Below are 19,180 nucleotides of genomic sequence, written 5' to 3' on the forward strand. Positions count from 1 at the left end.
TTTGTGTTAGGCTTTCCCCCACACTTATCAACACATCTTTATAATCTCTTCATATAAGTAACACAAAGAACCTTCTCATTTATATCTGCATGGTATCCGCTGCGGGAACATACATACCATCACATATTTACTTACTCTTCTTAAATGATAGACATTTAAGCTATTTCCAGCCTTTTACTATTATATGCATGGCTGTTGTAAATAATTATGTATACGTGTCATTTCTCATGTGTGAGTATATCTTAAGATACGTTTGCAAGTAGTTAGGTCACAATGCACATAGATTTGTGACTCGGATAGATTTGACAAAGTTGCCCTCCATGGAGGTCGTACCAATTTACGCTCACTTGTCCTGTGTCAGAGTGTCTGTGTCCACACATCCTTGTGAACACATTGTGTTACCAAACTTTTTGTTCTTTACTAATCTTAAAGCTGAAAAATATCTCAAATTGGTTTAATTTGTATCAATTACTATCAGGTTTAGCATAAACTTTTGTTTAAGAAACTCTTATACTGCTGTTTTCTATGAATTTTCTGTTCATGTTTCTATTTTTTTCTACTGAATTTTTTCCTTATAGAAGTCTCCAAAAACCAGTATTGTGGAAGTAAGCTTTTTGTCAAATAAACCACAAACCTTTCCCTTTTCTTTTGAATTACTGTGGTTGGTATATATATATTTTTATAGTTGACTTCATCATTGTTTTCATATGACTTCCCTGTTTCGCACACTACTTAGACTTTCTCTACTTAAATATATTCTCCTAGCCACCTTGTCACCAGGCATGATCTCATTTTTAAAGATTATGAAATATTTCAACATATTAAAAAGTGGAGTAATATATTTTTAAAAAACATATACTCATCACCAAAATTAATAAATGTTAATATTTTGCTATCTGCTCTAGATGTTTACTTTTAAAAATAAAATGAGGATAGTTCCCTTTGAATGTCTCCCCAGTACACATCCCTCCCCTGCCCCCAAGAACCACTTTCAAGAAGTTGGCTGGTGTGTGGCCTTCTGGTCTTGGTCAGATTCCTTAATTTTGAGAACAGAGAACCCCCTCCTCCCCTAGCCAGTTGAAGCAGAAGGGATTTATCAGTGGAAGGACTGAAGAAACAGAGTCTTGCCTGAGTTTCCCAGAAAGTCTCCCTAAAACCACGCTTCAGGGCTGAGTTGGGCTGTGTGGCCAAGTCCGCTGTTGTGGCCCCGGAGCCTTCCTGCTTCTACCACAGTCGGAACTCCTCCACTGCAGCCACGGGCACGGGAAGCCATTTCTGACGCGCAAAACGTAGGCCTCTGTGTTCTCCTCTCCCCTTCTGACTCACTTCTAAATCAAGAATCTTGTGCAGTTGCATCTGACAGGTGATCCTAAATTAGATACGGAAATGTCGGTGCGAGGGAGTTTGGCGGGAAAGCTTTTGGCTCTCTAGTTTGTGTGTACATCGGGATCTTAGTGTTGCACAAGCCAATTCACCATATTTGTGAACTTCCTCAACATTTTAATGTTCCTACCATTACTTTTTCCACGAACAACAGGGTATTGTTTTGGGTATTCAAAAAAATTTATGTGAATGGTGTCCTATTGCAATTTAGCCTTTTCATTCTTGTTCTTACACTTTTTCCCAGTTGACATCTGTACTCTACTTCATTCTTTTTAACTGCTGTGCATAGTACATGTATCAGTTATTTGTTAGTGTGCAGTACGTTAAAGTTGGCTGGCTTAACAAGACATTGAGTATCTGGATTTCTGTGGGTACGATCCAAGTGTGGATCCCTAGTTGTCTGGCTCAGGGTCTCTCCTAAGGCTGTAATCAAGGTGTCTGCTGGGCTGCGGTCCCATCTGAAGGCCCGCTGTGGCAGAATCTGCTTCCAACACACTCGTGTTGTTGCTGGCAGCATGACTCCTTTGCATCCTGGTTGTGGGCTGGAGGATACCCTCACTTTCTTGCCACGTGGGCTTCTCCAAGGAGCAGCTCACAACAGAGTAGCTTGCCTCATCAGAGCAAGCAAATAAGAACAAGAGGGTGTGAGTAAGATGGATATCACTATCTGTAATGGGTTGAAGTATTCACCAAAATTCAGATCCCCTAGAACCCCAGGATGGGGCCTTATTTGGAAAGAGAGTCTTTGCAGATGGAATTAATTAAGGATTGTGAGCTGGAATGTTTGAAATCCGAGTGGGCCCTAAATGACTGGTGTCCTTATGAGATGTCATACAGATACACAGAGGCCACGTGAAGACGGAGGCAGAAATTGGAAGGATGCATCTACTAGCCAAGGAATGCTAAGGATTGCTGGCAATTACCAAGAGCTAGGAGAAAGGCATGGGATGGTTCCACCCTTAGAACTTACATAAGGAACCACTTTGTCGACAGCTTGATCGCAGATTTCTGGTCGCCAGAACTATGAGAAAATAAATTTCTGCTGTTTTAAGCTACCCATTTGTGGTCACTTGTTAGGGCAGCCCTAGGAAATGAGCATATTATCTTTTGTAGCCACATCTTGGAAGTGTCACACCATCATTTTTGCCATACATTACTGGTTAGAAGCAAACTACTAGGTCCATCCCAAAGTTGTGGATACCAGGAGGCAGGGACCATTGGGAGAAATGGTCTACCACAATATACCACAGTCTGAGTATGAAGTCACAATCTCTTTATCCATTCTACTCCTAAGGACATTTAGACTGTTGCTACTTTTTCACTGTGACAAAATCCTAGTGTGAAGATCCTTAAATACATCATTTTGTGCACACTGGCAAATTTCTCTAGGATCTAGAAGTAAAATTGCTGAATTGAGGAACTTTAGTGGATATTTCCAAATTGCTTTCCACTGTGGTTCTTACCTTCCTACACAGAAGTTTGAAAGTTCACATTTTCTCATCCTCTCATCAACACTTGGTATTGTCAGATGCTAAAAACTTGGTAATCTGAAGGGTATAAAATACTTTGGTTTTTTGCCCTTACAGACTTCTAGGCATTCTTTACATATTTTGCATATGAATTTGTTACTTCTGTAGGTCATCCCTCATCCGTGGCATGGTTTCTAGCATGACTTAAGTATTTTGTCATATAGAATTTTTAACTTGTAGATAATTTGTGTGCTTTCTAAAGGCTTTGGTGTCCTTTTAGGGATGTTTCCATAGTCTCATGTCAACAGGTAATTTTTCACCTACAGATCTTTAATCTAGTATTGATTATGTAGATGCTGTGTGCTTATATTTGTACTTATTTCTGTCATTGTCTTATTCATAGTTTATTTTTCCATTTATCTCTTACAGTTTGCATTAGTTACATTTTCTTTTTTTTTTTAATTTATTTTTTAAAAAGATTTACTTGAGAGAGAGTGCGTGAGAGAGAATGTGCAAGTGCGGGGAAGGGGCAGAGGGAGAATCTCAAGCAGACTCTGTGCTGAGCACAGAGCCTGATGCAGGGCTTGATCTCATGACCCTGAGATCATGACCTGAGCTGAAACCAAGTCTGATGTTCAACTGACTGAGCCACCCAGATTTGTCCTGTTACATTTTATTTCTTCACTTAGCTTTTAGTGCTTTTAAATTCCATATGCTTTTATTCCTTTGACAATTTCCCTTAACTTTTAGGTAATCATATTGAAAGTCTGTAATAAACATCTCTTTTGTCCTCTGCAACATTTAACTTATCCTCTTATATACCTGCCCCTTCCTGATGATACATCACTATTATTTTTGCCCCACTCAGTATACTTACTTAGCCTTGCCCAGATATTTACCAACTTCTTTGTTTACTGTTGCTTTCATAACCTACCTCTTTCTTCTGGACTCATTTTATAGAAGTATATCTTTCAGCATTTCTTTCCACAGGAGTCTGTTTATAATTAACTGTGTGCATGTCTAAAATTGTACTCCACAACTTCACTCTTGATAGTTTAGTTGGGTATGTGATTCTAGGCTGACAGTTTCCTTGCATATTTTGAAGAGGTTATTCCTTAGTCTTCTGGCTGTGGTCACTGAGAAGTCTGACAGCAGTCTAACACTAGTTCCCTTGTAAGTGATCAGTCTTTTCTCACAACTGTTACGTTTTCCTCTTGGAGCTCCACACCATGTTGTGTAGATGGGTTTTGTTTTTCCTACTTGGGGTTCAGTGCGCCCTTTAAATCTGAGGGTGTGTGTCTCTCAAACCCTGAGGGACTCTCGGGCTTTCTTTGGATAGTGCCTCTCCCACTTATTCTGGATCTCCTAATTTAGACATATTTTGAAGCATTTCATTCAACCTTCTGTATTTTAATTTTGCTTTAATTTAAAACCTCTGTGCTGCTGGGCTGTAACTTCAAGTCTTCCAGTTTACCACTTCTCTCTTACGTCTGGCCTTCTGTTAAATCTCTGCAGGAGTTTTCTGTTTGTTTCAATGACTATATTCTTCATATCTAGAATGTCTATTAGGTTCTTTCTCAAATCTACCTATTTTTAAAACTACCTTGGCTTACCTTATGGTTTCTATTGCTGCTTTTCTCTCTTGAAACACGTTAGGCATACTCTTCTTAAAGTCTCTTTTGGATTATTGTGGTGGTCTGGGCGGTGCAGATTCTAGGTATCGCATGCCCTGCTCTATTTCATGATGGTTGAGTTGCTCATGGAAGTCATTTCCTTTTCTTTCCTGGCACAGAGAGGAGAGGAGAGGGCTTTCTCCCACCTCGGTCTACAATGACCAAGCTAGGTCAAATGTCTTCACACAGGAAGAGGGGTCTTTGTTTCCTTAGAAAAAGGGACTCCTGAGGAGCCAGCCCTGACAGCTTTAAATGGGTACCAAACAGTGAGAAGTTTTCAACATATTCATCTGTCTTTTTGTGACCTTGAAAAAGTCATTTAACTATTAATCTTCTCTGTAATATAAAGGTATCTTATTTTAAGTATTATAAGACTCCAATGAAAAGGTGACACATGATTTCTTAAAAACAAATAGTTTAATTTCATTTTTATCTGGGGAAAAATACAACTTTAAAATGAAATGACAAACACTTGGACATGTTATCATGTGTCATTTTTTACGGTACTACACTTATTCAAAACGTGAAGATACAGAACTTTATAAATTTCTGGAATCAAAGCTTCCCACCTCAGATGAAAACAGATTGGTTATAAAATATCAGCTCACTAAATAGTCCATTTTTGTTCTTTCATAGGGAGTATCTTGTAGAAACACTATAAAATAAGGCAGATTTTCGGGAATTCAATTATTTTAGGAAAAAGGTGTTAGGTCTGAGTTTCGTTGACTTTGGGGAGTCACTGGCAAAGCCCATCAGATGACCAAAGTTTCAGAACTCTGCTTCCTGTACGGAGGAGGTGCTCTCCTGGAGGGCTTTAGACTCAGAGCCTCCCAAAGACCGCTTTTCCCAACTACCATCAATCAGAAAAGAGTCTAACATACACAAATATTTCTGTAGTGCAGTAAAAATGTGTCATTTTATAGTTTTAATTTGCATTATGAAAATAAGTCTGTACACCAAGTAATACATATTTAATGAATATGAATTATGTAAATTTGGTCATGGCATTTAAAGTTGGCTTTGGCTTTGAAGTATTTCAAAATTCATAGAAAATATTGAACTTCTAATAAAATAAATAAAACATTTTAATAATTGATATTAATCAACTTCAAAATTTCTTTGTATTTAATAATCAACTTCAAAATTTTTGTATTTTTCATTTGCTATTCAGTTTCAAAAGAGAAGTCACTTTCAGTAGTGTTCCAAAGTGAGTGATTGCACCTTCTATGATGTGAAAAAGTTCCTAAAGCTCCGATTGCCATGAGCTGTTTGTAAGTGCTGGACACAGTTGAGAGAAATTGTTTGCAACAAGACATTCTCTGTCACTGGGAAGAAATCCATCAGTGTCCTTTGGAGGGTCCCTCTGAGCTCATGATAAGGAAAGTTAGTGCAAACTGGTTCTCCTTGACTTTCCTAAAGAGCCCCTGCCGCAGGCCCAATATGGCAGACTGGGTCGCACTTTGCGGCAATGGCATCGGATGGTGGCTGCAGAAGGTCATCGATGCCCCATGTGCTTTCACAGGCTCTGCAGACCTGGGCACTGTTCTGCCTAATACTGAAAGGACCCAGGAACTCTGGCTGCCTTCAGGAATTCCAAATGAGTGGAGGGACAAAGCTTCAGGGCCCAGGCGGTGTGACGCACTGTTCCGGGGGCGGTCGGAGGCTCCGCAGCTTCATCTCATCCAGTCCTTTCCAGTATTTAAAGTTGTTGTCAAGATGCTGCATTAACTCAGGCAGGTCTACAAAGGCTGGAGAAAAAGGACAGGAATGTGATCTCCTTCACAGTCTCAGATGAGAAGCCCGGGCTGCCTAAGGAGAGGGTATTTTGAGGAAGGATACGTGGCAGCAAACATCTGCATCCTGCCACACAAACGCACCCACCGTGCAGGTGCAGTGAGCCCAGGCTCATGGGAGCTGACAAGGCTGGCAGGTGCCACCGAGGGGAGTGAATCTGCTTGAGCATTTCATCAGCTCCTGGGGGAGGGGCTGTTAGGAAGGCAGTGAGCCCCCCACCGATGGCCCTGACTGGCTCTCTGGTTCCCCCCCCCGCCCCCCAACTTCTGACTCCACACGGGCTTCACTTACACCACGTCCTCGCGGGCAGGGGGTGGGGGGAAAAGCCACGAGCCAGGAAGCACGCAGGGCCGGGGTGGCTGAAGCTGTGAGCAGGGGAGGGGGCAGGAAGGGCACCCAGGCTTCGGGGGTCCTCGAGGAAGGCAGAGTTCTCCTCCTTAGTCCTCCTTGAGAGTCTAAGCCCCCAAACCCATTCTAGAGCCAGCTACACTATTAACATGCGGCTGCCCCTTTCCTTCTTGAGGGAAGCCCGCTGGGAGAGGCCTTACCATCCCAGGCATCGAACATGTCCGTGATAAAGTAGTCAATGAAGGAGATCTGGGATTTGGGGATGCTGCAGGTGTTTCTGTCAAAAACCGGCATCACCACAGGTAAGTCCTGCCGCTTCTCCTCATCAGTCTGTAAAGCAGAAAATGCCCGAATTAGGAGACTCCAGTATCTGGCTCTGCTCACCCGGGAGCTCGTGGGGAGCAATGACCACCGCTCGAGCCAAAGACCCGGCTCTGCCCCAGACAGCAAGTGTGCCCGGAGTGGGGCGGCTCCGTGCCAGGGGGGCCTGATGACCCCCTGCCCAGCTCTCCTTTCCGACACCTGGAAGCTTCTTGCCGAAGCTTGAGATCCCAAGCGGCCTGTGTGGCCCGCGAACACGCTCGGCTGCTATTCACACCCCGGCCCCCCTACCCCGCAAGCGTTTCCAGCGCCAGGCCCGCAGCGGTGGGAAAGCAAGCGCCGCTTCACAAAGAAGGATCGAGGGGCTGCTTCTCACTTCAAGTCAGTTACCTTATTTGAAAAAGTTCTAAACACCCTTGAGATCCTTGAGGTGGGGGGGAAAAAAAAGCTCTGAGACGAGCAGTTTTTATGTCCTTTAGTCAGACTCTTCCAGACTGTCTTTAGGATTCCAGACAGCTTTGCAAAAAAACGAAAATAAACCTGCCTTTTCCCCCAGGATCTTAATTTTATCTTGAAAGAGATAAGGGAGCTCCTTTTTAAAAATAAGGTCTTGGGACCCCTGGGTGGCTCAGTCGTTAAGCGTCTGCCTTCGGCTCAGGTCATGATCCCTGGGTCCTGGGTTCGAGCCTCGCATCGGGCTCCCTGCTCCGCGGGGAGCCTGCTTCTCCCTCTCTCACTCCCCCTGCTTGTGTTCCCTCTCTCCTGTCAAGTAAATAAAATCTTTAAAAAAAAAGAAAAAGTCTTGCTTTCACCAAAGTGTCCTGGAGAAAGGGTGAGGGGATGTCCGCAGTGAGGCACGAGGGTCACCGGTCACATGGGGTGGGGGGGTGATGGAGCACAGGGTCAGTAAGGCGGGCACGGGCTCCGGGGGCAGCTCAAAAGGAAAACGTGAGGGGGGTGCCCCTCACCCCCCTACCCCAGGCTCGGGCACCTGGGTCATCATTCCCGACCGTCCGAGCAGCTCGCCAGAGCCTGGGGTGCCGGCGGCCGGGCCAGGTGAGGCGAGGAAGGAGAGCGCAGGGGCTGCTCGACACGGAGGGAGGGGCTGCAGGGAGGGCGCGCGCAGGGGCGCCGTAGGGGTGCAGCGGGGAGAGCGGGCACAGTGACCTGGCACGGCCTTCGCCGCAGGACCTGCTGGTGGGAGCACGTGCAGCGAGAACCCAGGGCCGAGGGGGCCCGGCGGTGGGGGCCGGGTGGCAGGGCTGCTCCGAACAGAGGGCGGGCCCGGGGAGCGGCCGGCTGGGCCGAGGGCTCAGGTGTTCAGCAAGACCGAAGAAAGAAAACTCCTCCCGGGGCGGGAGCTGGTCCCCACCGCCTGCCACCCTTGCCCTTGTACTGGTCCCGGGGGCAAGCCGCGGCCCCGCCCTCTCCGCACACCTCTCCCTGACCACTGACCGGGAGCAGCTTCCTGTCCCGCGGTCTCTGCGGACACCGGGCCATCGCTGGCCTCGCTGCTCTGCACACGGGCGGCTCTGAGCGCCCAGGCCCGGCGAGAACAGCGCCCCCCACTTTCCCTGGAAGGGGGTCACTCCCCCAGCGCTCCACCTGGATGCTCCTCGGAGGGGACGGGGCCCCGCACTCCCGACAGGCACCGAGGCTGCTGCGGATGGTGCTGGGAGCGGGGCCGAGGAGGAGGCCGGCGCTCCCGGCAGCACCAAGAGCCGCTGCTGCTCGGGGCGGTGCAGAGGGCAGGCAGGGGGGCGGGGGCGGGGGCGGCTAGGGCCCGCCAGCAAGGGTCGGCTTCTGCTGGCTGGGGAAAGGTCTGCGCCAGGCCACAGCTGGCAGCTGTCCGGACGCGCCTGGTGCCGCGGGTACGGGAAGGAGCAGGCAGTGCGGGCAGAGCCTCCGGTTCACGGCCTGATGGGGCTGCCTGGCTCGGGGAGCTGGGCCCCGGGGCTCTCCTGACATTCTCTCTCGGGCTCTGCCGGACACCGAACCCGCTCTCAAGGCAGCCAAGGCAGAGGCTCCCTCAGTCCAGCTTGTGTGGCTCGGGTGCGCGTTCTGTCCCTGCTGTCCTCTCTGCCTGCACACGGGAGCGGCTGGCCCGCGGGAGATCAGAGAGACCCTCATACTCCAGGTCCTCTTGGGCCCAGTGTGACAGGTGCGTGGAACTTCCTCCAGGGCCCTTAGGCTCTTCCGGAGACGGTTTTCCCATGAGATTCAAAATGGTAGAAAACATCATGGTGTCTTGACTCACCCTCGACCTCCCCCCGCACCCCGCGGCCCTGGCACAGTCTTGGTCTGGAAACAGCAACCCTATTCCCAGCTGCTTCCCTTGAACTGGAGGGAGTAGAGCTAATCTTACTTGCAAAATTCTAACCTGTCTGACGGCCGCCCAAAGGGCTGGTCTCTGTTTCACCTAACTCCACTCTCTCGTGCAAAAGCAATGGCTGGTGCTTAGGAAAGTGCATGGGGTTTACAGACCCACAGATGCTGGGGGCAAGATGTCATGGGTGGAGACCTCCAGTAGCGTAAGGCCCCAAGGAGAAGCTGGGAGGACCTGGACAGTCCACATTCAAAAGCAGCTGCATATGCAGCAGAACTGAGAGGGCCACACATGGGCCCAGGAACGACTTGTGCAGAAACGACATGAGGTGAACTGCTGCCTTCGTGTGGGGCTAATCCTGGAGCTTGGAGAGAGCCTGGCTCATTAGTGAAGGACTTCCCCGGCACAGAGCAAACTGCAAAGACTGAAAGATATGTTCCCTCTCCCCCCCCCCCCCCAGAACAAAGACTGTGAGAGGTGGGTCGTTGCTCCCACCCCCATGTACAATTTTCAACACAAGGCCAAAGAAACAGGAGAGAACAGCCTATCCAAAAGAAGAAAATAAGCCAGCAGAAGCCACCCCTGAAGAACACAGGCACTGGACTTACTAAACAAAGACTGTAAAATAACCATCTTACAGATGCTCAAAGAGCTAAAGGAAAACACGACAAAGGGCTAAAGGAAATCAGGAAACTGATATAGGAACCAAATAAGAATAGCAAAAAGAGAAAGAAATTATAAAAAGGACCCAAATAGAATTCTGGAGCTGAAAAATACAAAGAAAGATTTGAAAAATTCACTAGAGAGATTCAACAGCAGCTGTAAGCAGGTGGAAGAAAAAAAAAATCAAGTCAGAAGACAGGGCATTTGAAATTCTCAAGTCTGAGGAGGTGAAAGAAAAAAGACATGAAGAAAAGTGACAAGAGCCTGAGGGACTTACAGGACATTATCAAAGGGACCAATATATGCATTATCAGAGTCCTGTCGAGAAAGGGGCAGAGGCTATTTGAAGAAATAGCCCTAAACAGCCATCACTTGAAGAAAGACCTAAATCTATAAAACCAAGAAGCTAAACAACTCCAAATAAACCCCAAAAGAACCATATTGGGACACATTATAACCCAACTGTCAAAAGCCAAAAACAAAGACTCTTAAAAGCAGCAAGAGAAAACTGACTTGTTACAAGAAATTCTCTGTAAGATGCTCGGCTGATTTCTCAGGAGAAGCCTTGGAGGCCGGTAAGCAGGGAAAGAAATGATGTAAAGGACTAGAAGACAAACCTGTCAACTGAGAATTCTTTATCCGGCAAAACTGTTCTTCAAAAACGAGGAAGAAATGAAGGTACTCCCAGATAAACAGAAGCGGAGAGGACTCATTAGCACTGGGTCTGGCTTACGGGAAATGCTAGAGGGAGTCTGTCAGGTTGAAGGGAGAAGAAGCCAGACAGTAACTCCAGGTCATACGAAGATGTGACAATCTCCAGCAAAGGTAAACATAAAGGCAAACATACAAAGCAATATTACTTTTTTTTTTTTAAAGATTTTATTTATTTATTTGAGAGAGAGAGAATGAGAGAGAGAGCATGAGAGGGGGGAGGGTCAGAGGGAGAAGCAGACTCCCTGCCGAGCAGGGAGCCCGATGCGGGACTCGATCCAGGGACTCCAGGATCATGACCTGAGCTGAAGGCAGTCGCTTAACCAACTGAGCCACCCAGGCACCCCAAAGCAGTATTACTTTAATTTTGGTTTGTAATTCCATTATACTCTGTAGGATTTAAAAGACATGCATATGAATTACACACATTAATGGGTATATAATGTATCAATATGTCATCTGTGACATCAAAGTGGGGTGGGGGGGGCGCGGAGCAAGATGGCGGAGGAGTAGGAGACCTGGATTTCCTCTCCTCTCAGGAATTCAGCTGGATAGGGATCAAACCATTCTGAACACCTACAAACTCAACAGGAGATCGAAGAAAAGAATAGCAACAACTCTCTGAACAGAAAAGCGACCACTTTCTGGAAGGTAGGACGTGCGGAGAAGTGAATACGAGGCGATATTCGGGAGGATAGACGGCAGGGGAGGGGCCTCCGTCGGCCACTTCTGGCAAGTGATAGAGCCGCGGAGCACAAAATCGGAACTTTTAGAGTCTGCTCCGCTGAGGGACATCACTCTGGTGGCGAAGTGGGGGGTGGAACCCTCGCGGGACAGTGTGGTCTCAGGACCCTCGGGATCACAGAAAGACCGGGGGTGCCTGAGTGCGGCAGAGCTCCCAGGTATCGGAGCAGGGAAGCCGGCTGCAGAGACGGAGCCCAGGCGTGGGCTCTCAGCTCGGGGTTGTCATAAACTGTGATCCGCGGCACAGTCGGGCCACTGCTCCTCCAGCAGGGACCCAACAAGCGGCAGATCCGGGGAGACTCACCTTCTTCCCCCGGGAGGAGCGGTGCAGGAGCGCACCGCGGGGATCTGCTGGGTTTGGAGACTCCACCCGGGGTCGGGTGCCAGATAGAAAGGCGCGGTCACAGGCCGGGTGAGCGCGGAGTGCGGCCGGAGACCGGGGAGACGGGAGTGACTGATGGCTTTTCTCTGGGGGCTCGCTGAGGAGCGGGACCCCGAGTTCTCGGCTCCGCCGGGGCGGAGACTGGGAGGCCACCATTTTCACTCTCTGCCTCCAAAGCTGTACGGAGAGCTTGCAGGGAACAAAAGCTCCGGAGAGCAAACCCGAGCAGATTACTTAGCCCGGACCGGCAAGGGCGGGGCAATTCCGCCTCCGGCAAAGCCATTTGGGAACCACGGCAACAGGCCCCTCCCCCAGAAGATCAGCGAGAACAGCCAGCCAAGACCAAGTTTACCGATCAATGAGAACGGCAGAACTCCAGCGCTAGGGGAATACTGCACATAGAATCCATGGCTTTTTTTACCATGATTCTTTAGTCTTTCAAAGTTAATTATTTTTTTTAACTGTCTTTTTTTCTTTTTTTTTGAATTTTTCTTTTTCCCTTTTTCAACCAACGTCTTATCAATCCCTTTTTTAAAAAAAACCTTTTTATTTTTCATTTTTAAAGTCATATTCTATTCCTTCATAGTAGTTACCCGTATTTTTGGCATATATATATAAGTTGTTCTCTCTTTAAAATCTTGAGATAGTTTCTTCTAACAGATCAAAATATACTCTAAATCTCCAGTGTATGGTTTTTTTCTACTCCCCTGCCTGATCACATTCTCTCCCTTTTTTCTTTTTTTTTTTTAATCCTCTTCTTTCTTTTTTCAAGCAACTTATCAAATCCTTTTTTAAAATTTTTTATAATTTCCATCTTTACAGTCATATTCTATCCCTTCATCATATCAACCCTTATTTTTGTACATATATAAGTTTTTCTTTCTTTAAAATTTTGGGAGGGACTTTAACAGACCAAAATACACCCAAAATCTAGTGTGTGGCACTGATCTATAATCCAGCCTGATCATATTTGATCACGTTCTATTTTTGTTTTGTTTTGTTCTGCTTTTGTTTGTTTTTATCTTTATCTTTTTTTCTTTCCTTTTCTTTTTTCTCTCTTTCCCTTTCTTTTCCCACTGCTTCAGGTCTTTTCTGATTTCTTTAGAGTATATTTTCTGGGGACGTTGTTACCCTGCTAGCATTTTGTTCTCTCATTAATCTATTCTCTGCACAAAATGACAAGACGGAAAAAATCACCTCAACAAAAAGAACAAGAGGTAGTACCGACTGCCAGGGACCTACTCAATACGGACATTAGTATGATGTCAGATCTAGAGTTCAGAATCATCACTTTAAAGATACTAGCTGGGCTTGAAAAAAACATGGAAGTTATTAGAGAAACCCTTTCTGGAGAAGTAAAAGAACTAAAATCTAACCAAGTAGAAATCAAAAAGGCTATCAATGAGGTGCAATCAAATATGGGGGCGCTAACTGCTAGGATAAATGAGGCAGAAGAAAGAATCAGTGAGATAAAACCCAAATGATGGAAAATAAAGAAGCTGAGAAAAAGAGAGATAAACAACTACTGGATCACGAGGGCAGAATTCGAGAGATAAACGATACCATAAGACGAAACAACATTAGAATAATTGGGATCCCAGAAGAAGAAGAAAGAGAGAGAGGGGCAGAAGGTATAATGGAGCAAATTATAGCAGAGAACTTCCCTAATTTGGGGAAGGAAACAGGCATCAAAATCCAGGAAGCACAGAGAACCCCTCTCAAAATCAATAAAAATAGGTCAACACCCCGACATCTAATAGTAAAACTTACGAGTCTCAGAGACAAAGAGAAAATCCTGAAAGCAGCTCGGGAGAAGAGAGATGTAACCTACAATGGTAGAAATATTAGACTGGCAACAGACTTATCCACAGAGACCTGGCAGGCCAGAAAGGACTGGCAGGACATATTCAGAGCACTAAATGAGAAAAATATGCAGCCAAGAATACTATATCCAGCTAGGCTGTCATTGAAAATTGAAGGAGAGATAAAAAGCTTCCAGGACAAACAAAAACTAAAGGAATTTGCAAACACGAAACCAGCCCTACAACAAATCTTGAAAGGGGTCCTCTAAGCAAAGAGAGAGCCTAAAAGCAACATAGACCAGAAAGGAACACAGACAATATACATTAACAGTCACTTTACAGGCAATACAATGGCACTGAATTCCCATCTTTCAATAGTTACCCTGAATGTAAATGGGCTAAATGCCCCAATCAAAAGACACAGGCTATCAGATTGGATTAAAAAACAAGACCCATCGATATGCTGTCTGCAAGAGACTCATTTTAGACCCAAAGACACCCCCAGATTTAAAGTGAGGGGGTGGAAAACCATTTACCATGCTAATGGACACCAAAAGAAAGCTGGGGTGGCAATCCTTATATCAGACAAATTAGATTTTAAACCAAAGACTGTAATAAGAGATGAGGAAGGACACTATATCCTACTTAAAGGGTCTATCCAACAAGAAGATCTAACAATTGTAAATATCTATGCCCCTAACATGGGAGCAGCCAATTATATAAGGCAATTAATAACAAAAGCAAAGAAACACATCGACAACAATACAATAACAGTGGGGGACTTTAACACCCCCCTCACTGAAATGGACAGATCATCTAAGCAAAAGATCAACAAGGAAATAAAGACTTTAAATGACACACTGGACCAAATGGACTTCACAGACATATTCAGAACATTCCATCCCAAAGCAACAGAATACACATTCTTCTCTAGTGCCCATGGAACATTCTCCAGAATCGATCACATCCTAGGTCATAAATCAGGTCTCAACCGGTACCAAAAGATTGGGATCATTCCCTGCCTATTTTCAGACCACAATGCTTTGAAACTAGAACTCAATCACAAGAGGAAAGTTGGAAAGAACTCAAATACATGGAGGCTAAAGAGCATCCTACTGAAGAACGAATGGGTCAACCAGGAAATTAAAGAAGAATTAAAAAAATTCATGGAAACCAATGAAAATGAAAACACAACTATTCAAAATCTTTGGGATGCAGCAAAGGCAGTCCTAAGAGGAAAGTATATAGCAATACAAGCCTTTCTCAAGAAACAAGAAAGGTCTCAAGTACACAACCTAACCCTACACCTAAAGGAGCTGGAGAAAGAACAGCAAATAAAGCCTAAACCCAGCAGGAGAAGAGAAATAATAAAGATCAGAGCAGAAATCAATGAAATAGAAACTAAAAGAACAGTAGAACAGATCAACAAAACTAGGAGCTGGTTCTTTGAAAGAATTAACAAGACTGATAAACCCCTGGCCAGACTTATCAAAAAGAAAAGAGAAATGACCCAAATCAGCAAAATCATGAATGAAAGAGGAGAGATCACAACCAACACCAAAGAAATACAAACAATTATAAGAACATATTATGAGCAACTCTATGCCAGCAAATTAGATAACCTGGAAGAAATGGATGCATTCCTAGAGATGTATCAACTACCAAAACTGAACCAGGAAGAAATAGAAAACCTGAACAGACCTATAACCACTAAGGAAATTGAAGCAGTCATCAAAAATCTCCCCAAACACAAAAGCCCAGGGCCAGATGGCTTCCCAGGGGAATTCTAACAAACATTTAAAGAAGAATTAATACCTATCCTTCTGAAACTGTTCCAAAAAATAGAAATGGAAGGAAAACTTCCAAACTCATTTTATGAGGCCAGCATTACCTTGATCCCAAAACCAGACAAAGACCCCATCAAAAAGGAGAATTACAGACCAATATCCCTGATGAACATGGATGCAAAAATTCTCACCAAAATACTAGCCAATAGGATCCAACAGTACATTAAAAGGATTATTCACCACGACCAAGTGGGATTTATCCCTGGGCTGCAAGGTTGGTTCAACATCCGCAAATCAATCAACGTGATACAATACATTAACAAAAGAAAGAACAAGAATCATATGATCCTCTCAATAGATGCAGAAAAAGCATTTGACAAAGTACAGCATCCTTTCTTGATCAAAACTCTTCAGAGTATAGGGATCGAGGGTACATACCTCAATATCATAAAAGCCATCTATGAAAAACCTACAGCGAATATCATTCTCAATGGGGAAAAACTGAGAGCTTTCGCCCTAAGGTCAGGAACGCGGCAGGGATGTCCACTATCACCACTGCTATTCAACATAGTATTGGAAGTCCTAGCCACAGCAATCAGACAACAAAAAGAAATCAAAGGCATCCAAATTGGCAAGGAAGAAGTCAAATTCTCACTCTTTGCAGATGATATGATACTTTATGTGGAAAATCCCAAAGACTCCACCCCAAAACTGCTAGAACTCATACAGGAATTCAGTCAAGTGGCAGGATATAAAATCAATGCACAGAAGTCAGTGGCATTCCTATACACCAACAACAAGTCAGAAGAAAGAGAAATTAAGGAGTCGATCCCATTTACAATTGCACCCAAAACCATAAGATACCTAGGAATAAATCTAACCAAAGAGGCAAAGGATCTGTACTCAGAAAACTATAAAATACTCATGAAAGAAATTGAGGAAGACACAAAGAAATGGAAAAACGTTCCATGCTCATGGATTGGAAGAACAAATATTGTGAAGATGTCAATCCTACCTAGAGCAATCTACACATTCAATGCAATCCCCATCAAAATACCATCCACTTTTTTCAAAGAAATGGAACAAATAATCCTAAAATTTGTATGGAACCAGAAAAGACCCCGCATAGCCAGAGGAATGTTGAAAAAGAAAAGCAAAGCTGGCGGCATCACAATTCCGGACTTCCAGCTCTATTACAAAGCTGTCATCATCAAGACAGTATGGTACTGGCACAAAAACAGACACATAGATCAATGGAACAGAATAGAGAGCCCAGAAATGGACCCTCAACTCTATGGTCAACTCATCTTTGACAAAGCAGGAAAGAATGTCCAATGGAAAAAAGACAGTCTCTTCAACAAATGGTGTTGGGAAAATTGGACAGCCACATGCAGAAGAATGAAACTGGACCATTTCCTTACACCACACACAAAAATAGACTCCAAATGGTTGAAAGACCTCAATGTGAGACAGGAGTCCATCAAAATCCTAAAGGAGAACACAGGCAGCAACCTCTTCGACCTCAGCCGCAGCAACTTCTTCCTAGAAACATCGCCAAAGGCAAGGGAAGCAAGGGCAAAAATGAACTATTGGGACTTCATCAAGATAAAAAGCTTTTGCAAAGCAAAGGAAACAGCCAACAAAACCAAAAGACAACTGACAGAATGGGAGAAGATATTTGCAAATGACATATCAGATAAAGGGCTAGTATCCAAAATCTATAAAGAACTCATCAAACTCAACACCAAAAGAACAAAGAATCCAATCAAGAAATGGGCAGAAGACATGAACAGACATTTTTCCAAAGAAGACATCCAAACGGCCAACAGACGCATGAAAAAGTGCTCAATATCGCTCGGCATCAGGGAAATCCAAATCAAAACCTCAATGAGATACCACCTCACACCAGTCAGAATGGCTAAAATTAACAAGTCAGGAAATGACAGATGTTGGCGGGGATGCGGAGAAAGGGGAACCCTTCTACACTGTTGGTGGGAATGCAAGCTGGTGCAGCCACTCTCGAAAACAGTATGGAGATTCCTCAAAAAGTTGAAAATAGAGCTACCATATGATCCAGCAATTGCACTACTGGGTATTTACCCCAAAGATACAAAAGTAGGGATCCGAAAGGGTATGTGCACCCCGATGTTTATAGCAGCAATGTCCACAATAGCCAAACTGTGGAAAGAGCCAAGATGTCCATCAACAGATGAATGGATAAAGAAGATGTGGTACATATATACAATGGAATATTATGCAGCCATCAAAAGGAATGAGATCTTCCCATTTGCAACGACGTGGATGGAACTGGAGGGTATTATGCTGAGCGAAATAAGTCAAACAGAGAAAGACATGTATCATATGACCTCACTGATATGAGGAATTCTTAATCTCAGGAAACAAACTGAGGGTTGCTGGAGTGGGGGGTGGGGTGGGAGGGATGGGGTGACTGGGTGATGGACACTGGGGAGGGTATGTGCTCTGGTAAGCGCTGTGAATTGTGCAAGACTGTTTAATCTCAGATCTGTACCTCTGAAACAAACAATGCAATATATGTTAAGAAAGAAAAAAAAGAAGAAGAAGAATGTAGCAGGAGGGGAAGAATGAAGGGGGGGAAACCGGAGGGGGAGACGAACCATGAGAGACGATGGACTCTGAAAAACAAATAATGCAGGGTTCTAGAGGGGAGGGGGGTGGGAGGATGGGTTAGCCTGGTGATGGGTATTGAGGAGGGCACGTTCTGCATGGAGCACTGGGTGTTATGCACAAACAATGAATCATGGAACACTATATCTAAAACTAATGATATAATGTATGGGGATTAACATAACAATAAAAAAATTAAAAAAATAAATAAAAATAAAAAGTGAAACAAAAAACCCCAGAATATTTACACACAGAAGGAAGTGAGGTGATCAAATGTGTCACTACAAAAAAATCAAACACAAGGGCAGGCAGTAATGGGGAAAAGGAGGGACAAAAAAGCTGTAAGACATCAAGAAAACAAAATGGCAAAAGTAAGTCCTTCTTCATCGGTAAATATCTTAAATGTAAATGGTTTAAACTCCCCAATCAAAAGGCATAGGTGGCAGAATGGACAAAATCCTGTTCAAACTATATATTGTCTACCAAAGACTTTCTATCAGATATCAACACACAAATAGGTTGAAAGAATGGGAAAAGGTATTCCATGAAATAACCAAGAAAGCTGAGGTGGTTATGCTACTATCAGACAAAATAGACTTTTAAGTCAAAAGCAGACATAGAGGAGGACATTATGTATTGACAAACAGGTTAATTTACCAAGAAGATGCAACAATTACAAGCCTATATACACCAAACATCAGAGCTCCAAAATACATGAAGAAAACACAGAATTGGAGGGAGAAACAGACACTTCTATAATAATAGTTGGAGACTTCAATTCTACACTTTGGATAATGGATAAAACAGCTAGATCAATAAGGGATCAAGAACTTGAATAATAAAAACCGATGGGACCTCAGAGACATTAAGAGAATATTCATCTAACAACACTTACGATACATAATTTTTCTCAAGCATAAGTGAAACATTCTCCAAGATAAAATGTATGTTAGACCACAAAACAAGTCTTAATAAATATTTTAAAGATTAGAATCATACAAAATACTTATTCTACTTGGAATGAAACTGGAAATCAACAGGAAGTAACCTGCAAAATTCACAAGTATGTGGGAATCAAATACTCTTAAACAACCAAGAGGCCAAAGAAGAAATCACACGGAAAATGATAAA

At 44.2% G+C, this 19,180-nt stretch overlaps 1 protein-coding gene across 2 annotated transcripts in view; it reads right to left on the bottom strand.

Annotated features, from left to right (window-relative positions):
* Nucleotides 1-4,923: 4,923 nt before the first annotated feature.
* Nucleotides 4,924-19,180, bottom strand: part of PDE8A (phosphodiesterase 8A) — a 155,572-nt gene continuing 141,315 nt past the window's right edge. For both annotated transcript variants that reach the window (XM_032392017.1, XM_032392018.1), the window contains exons 21-22: nucleotides 6,868-6,997; nucleotides 4,924-6,273 (exon numbers count right to left, since the gene is read on the bottom strand). In XM_032392017.1, coding sequence (XP_032247908.1) covers nucleotides 6,143-6,273; nucleotides 6,868-6,997 — 261 coding nt within the window. In that variant the 3' untranslated portion in view covers nucleotides 4,924-6,142. The remainder of the gene's footprint in view (nucleotides 6,274-6,867; nucleotides 6,998-19,180) is intronic.

Source organism: Phoca vitulina, unplaced genomic scaffold, assembly GCF_004348235.1.
Source record: "Phoca vitulina isolate PV1807 unplaced genomic scaffold, GSC_HSeal_1.0 scaffold65, whole genome shotgun sequence".
Lineage (NCBI taxonomy): Eukaryota > Metazoa > Chordata > Mammalia > Carnivora > Phocidae > Phoca > Phoca vitulina.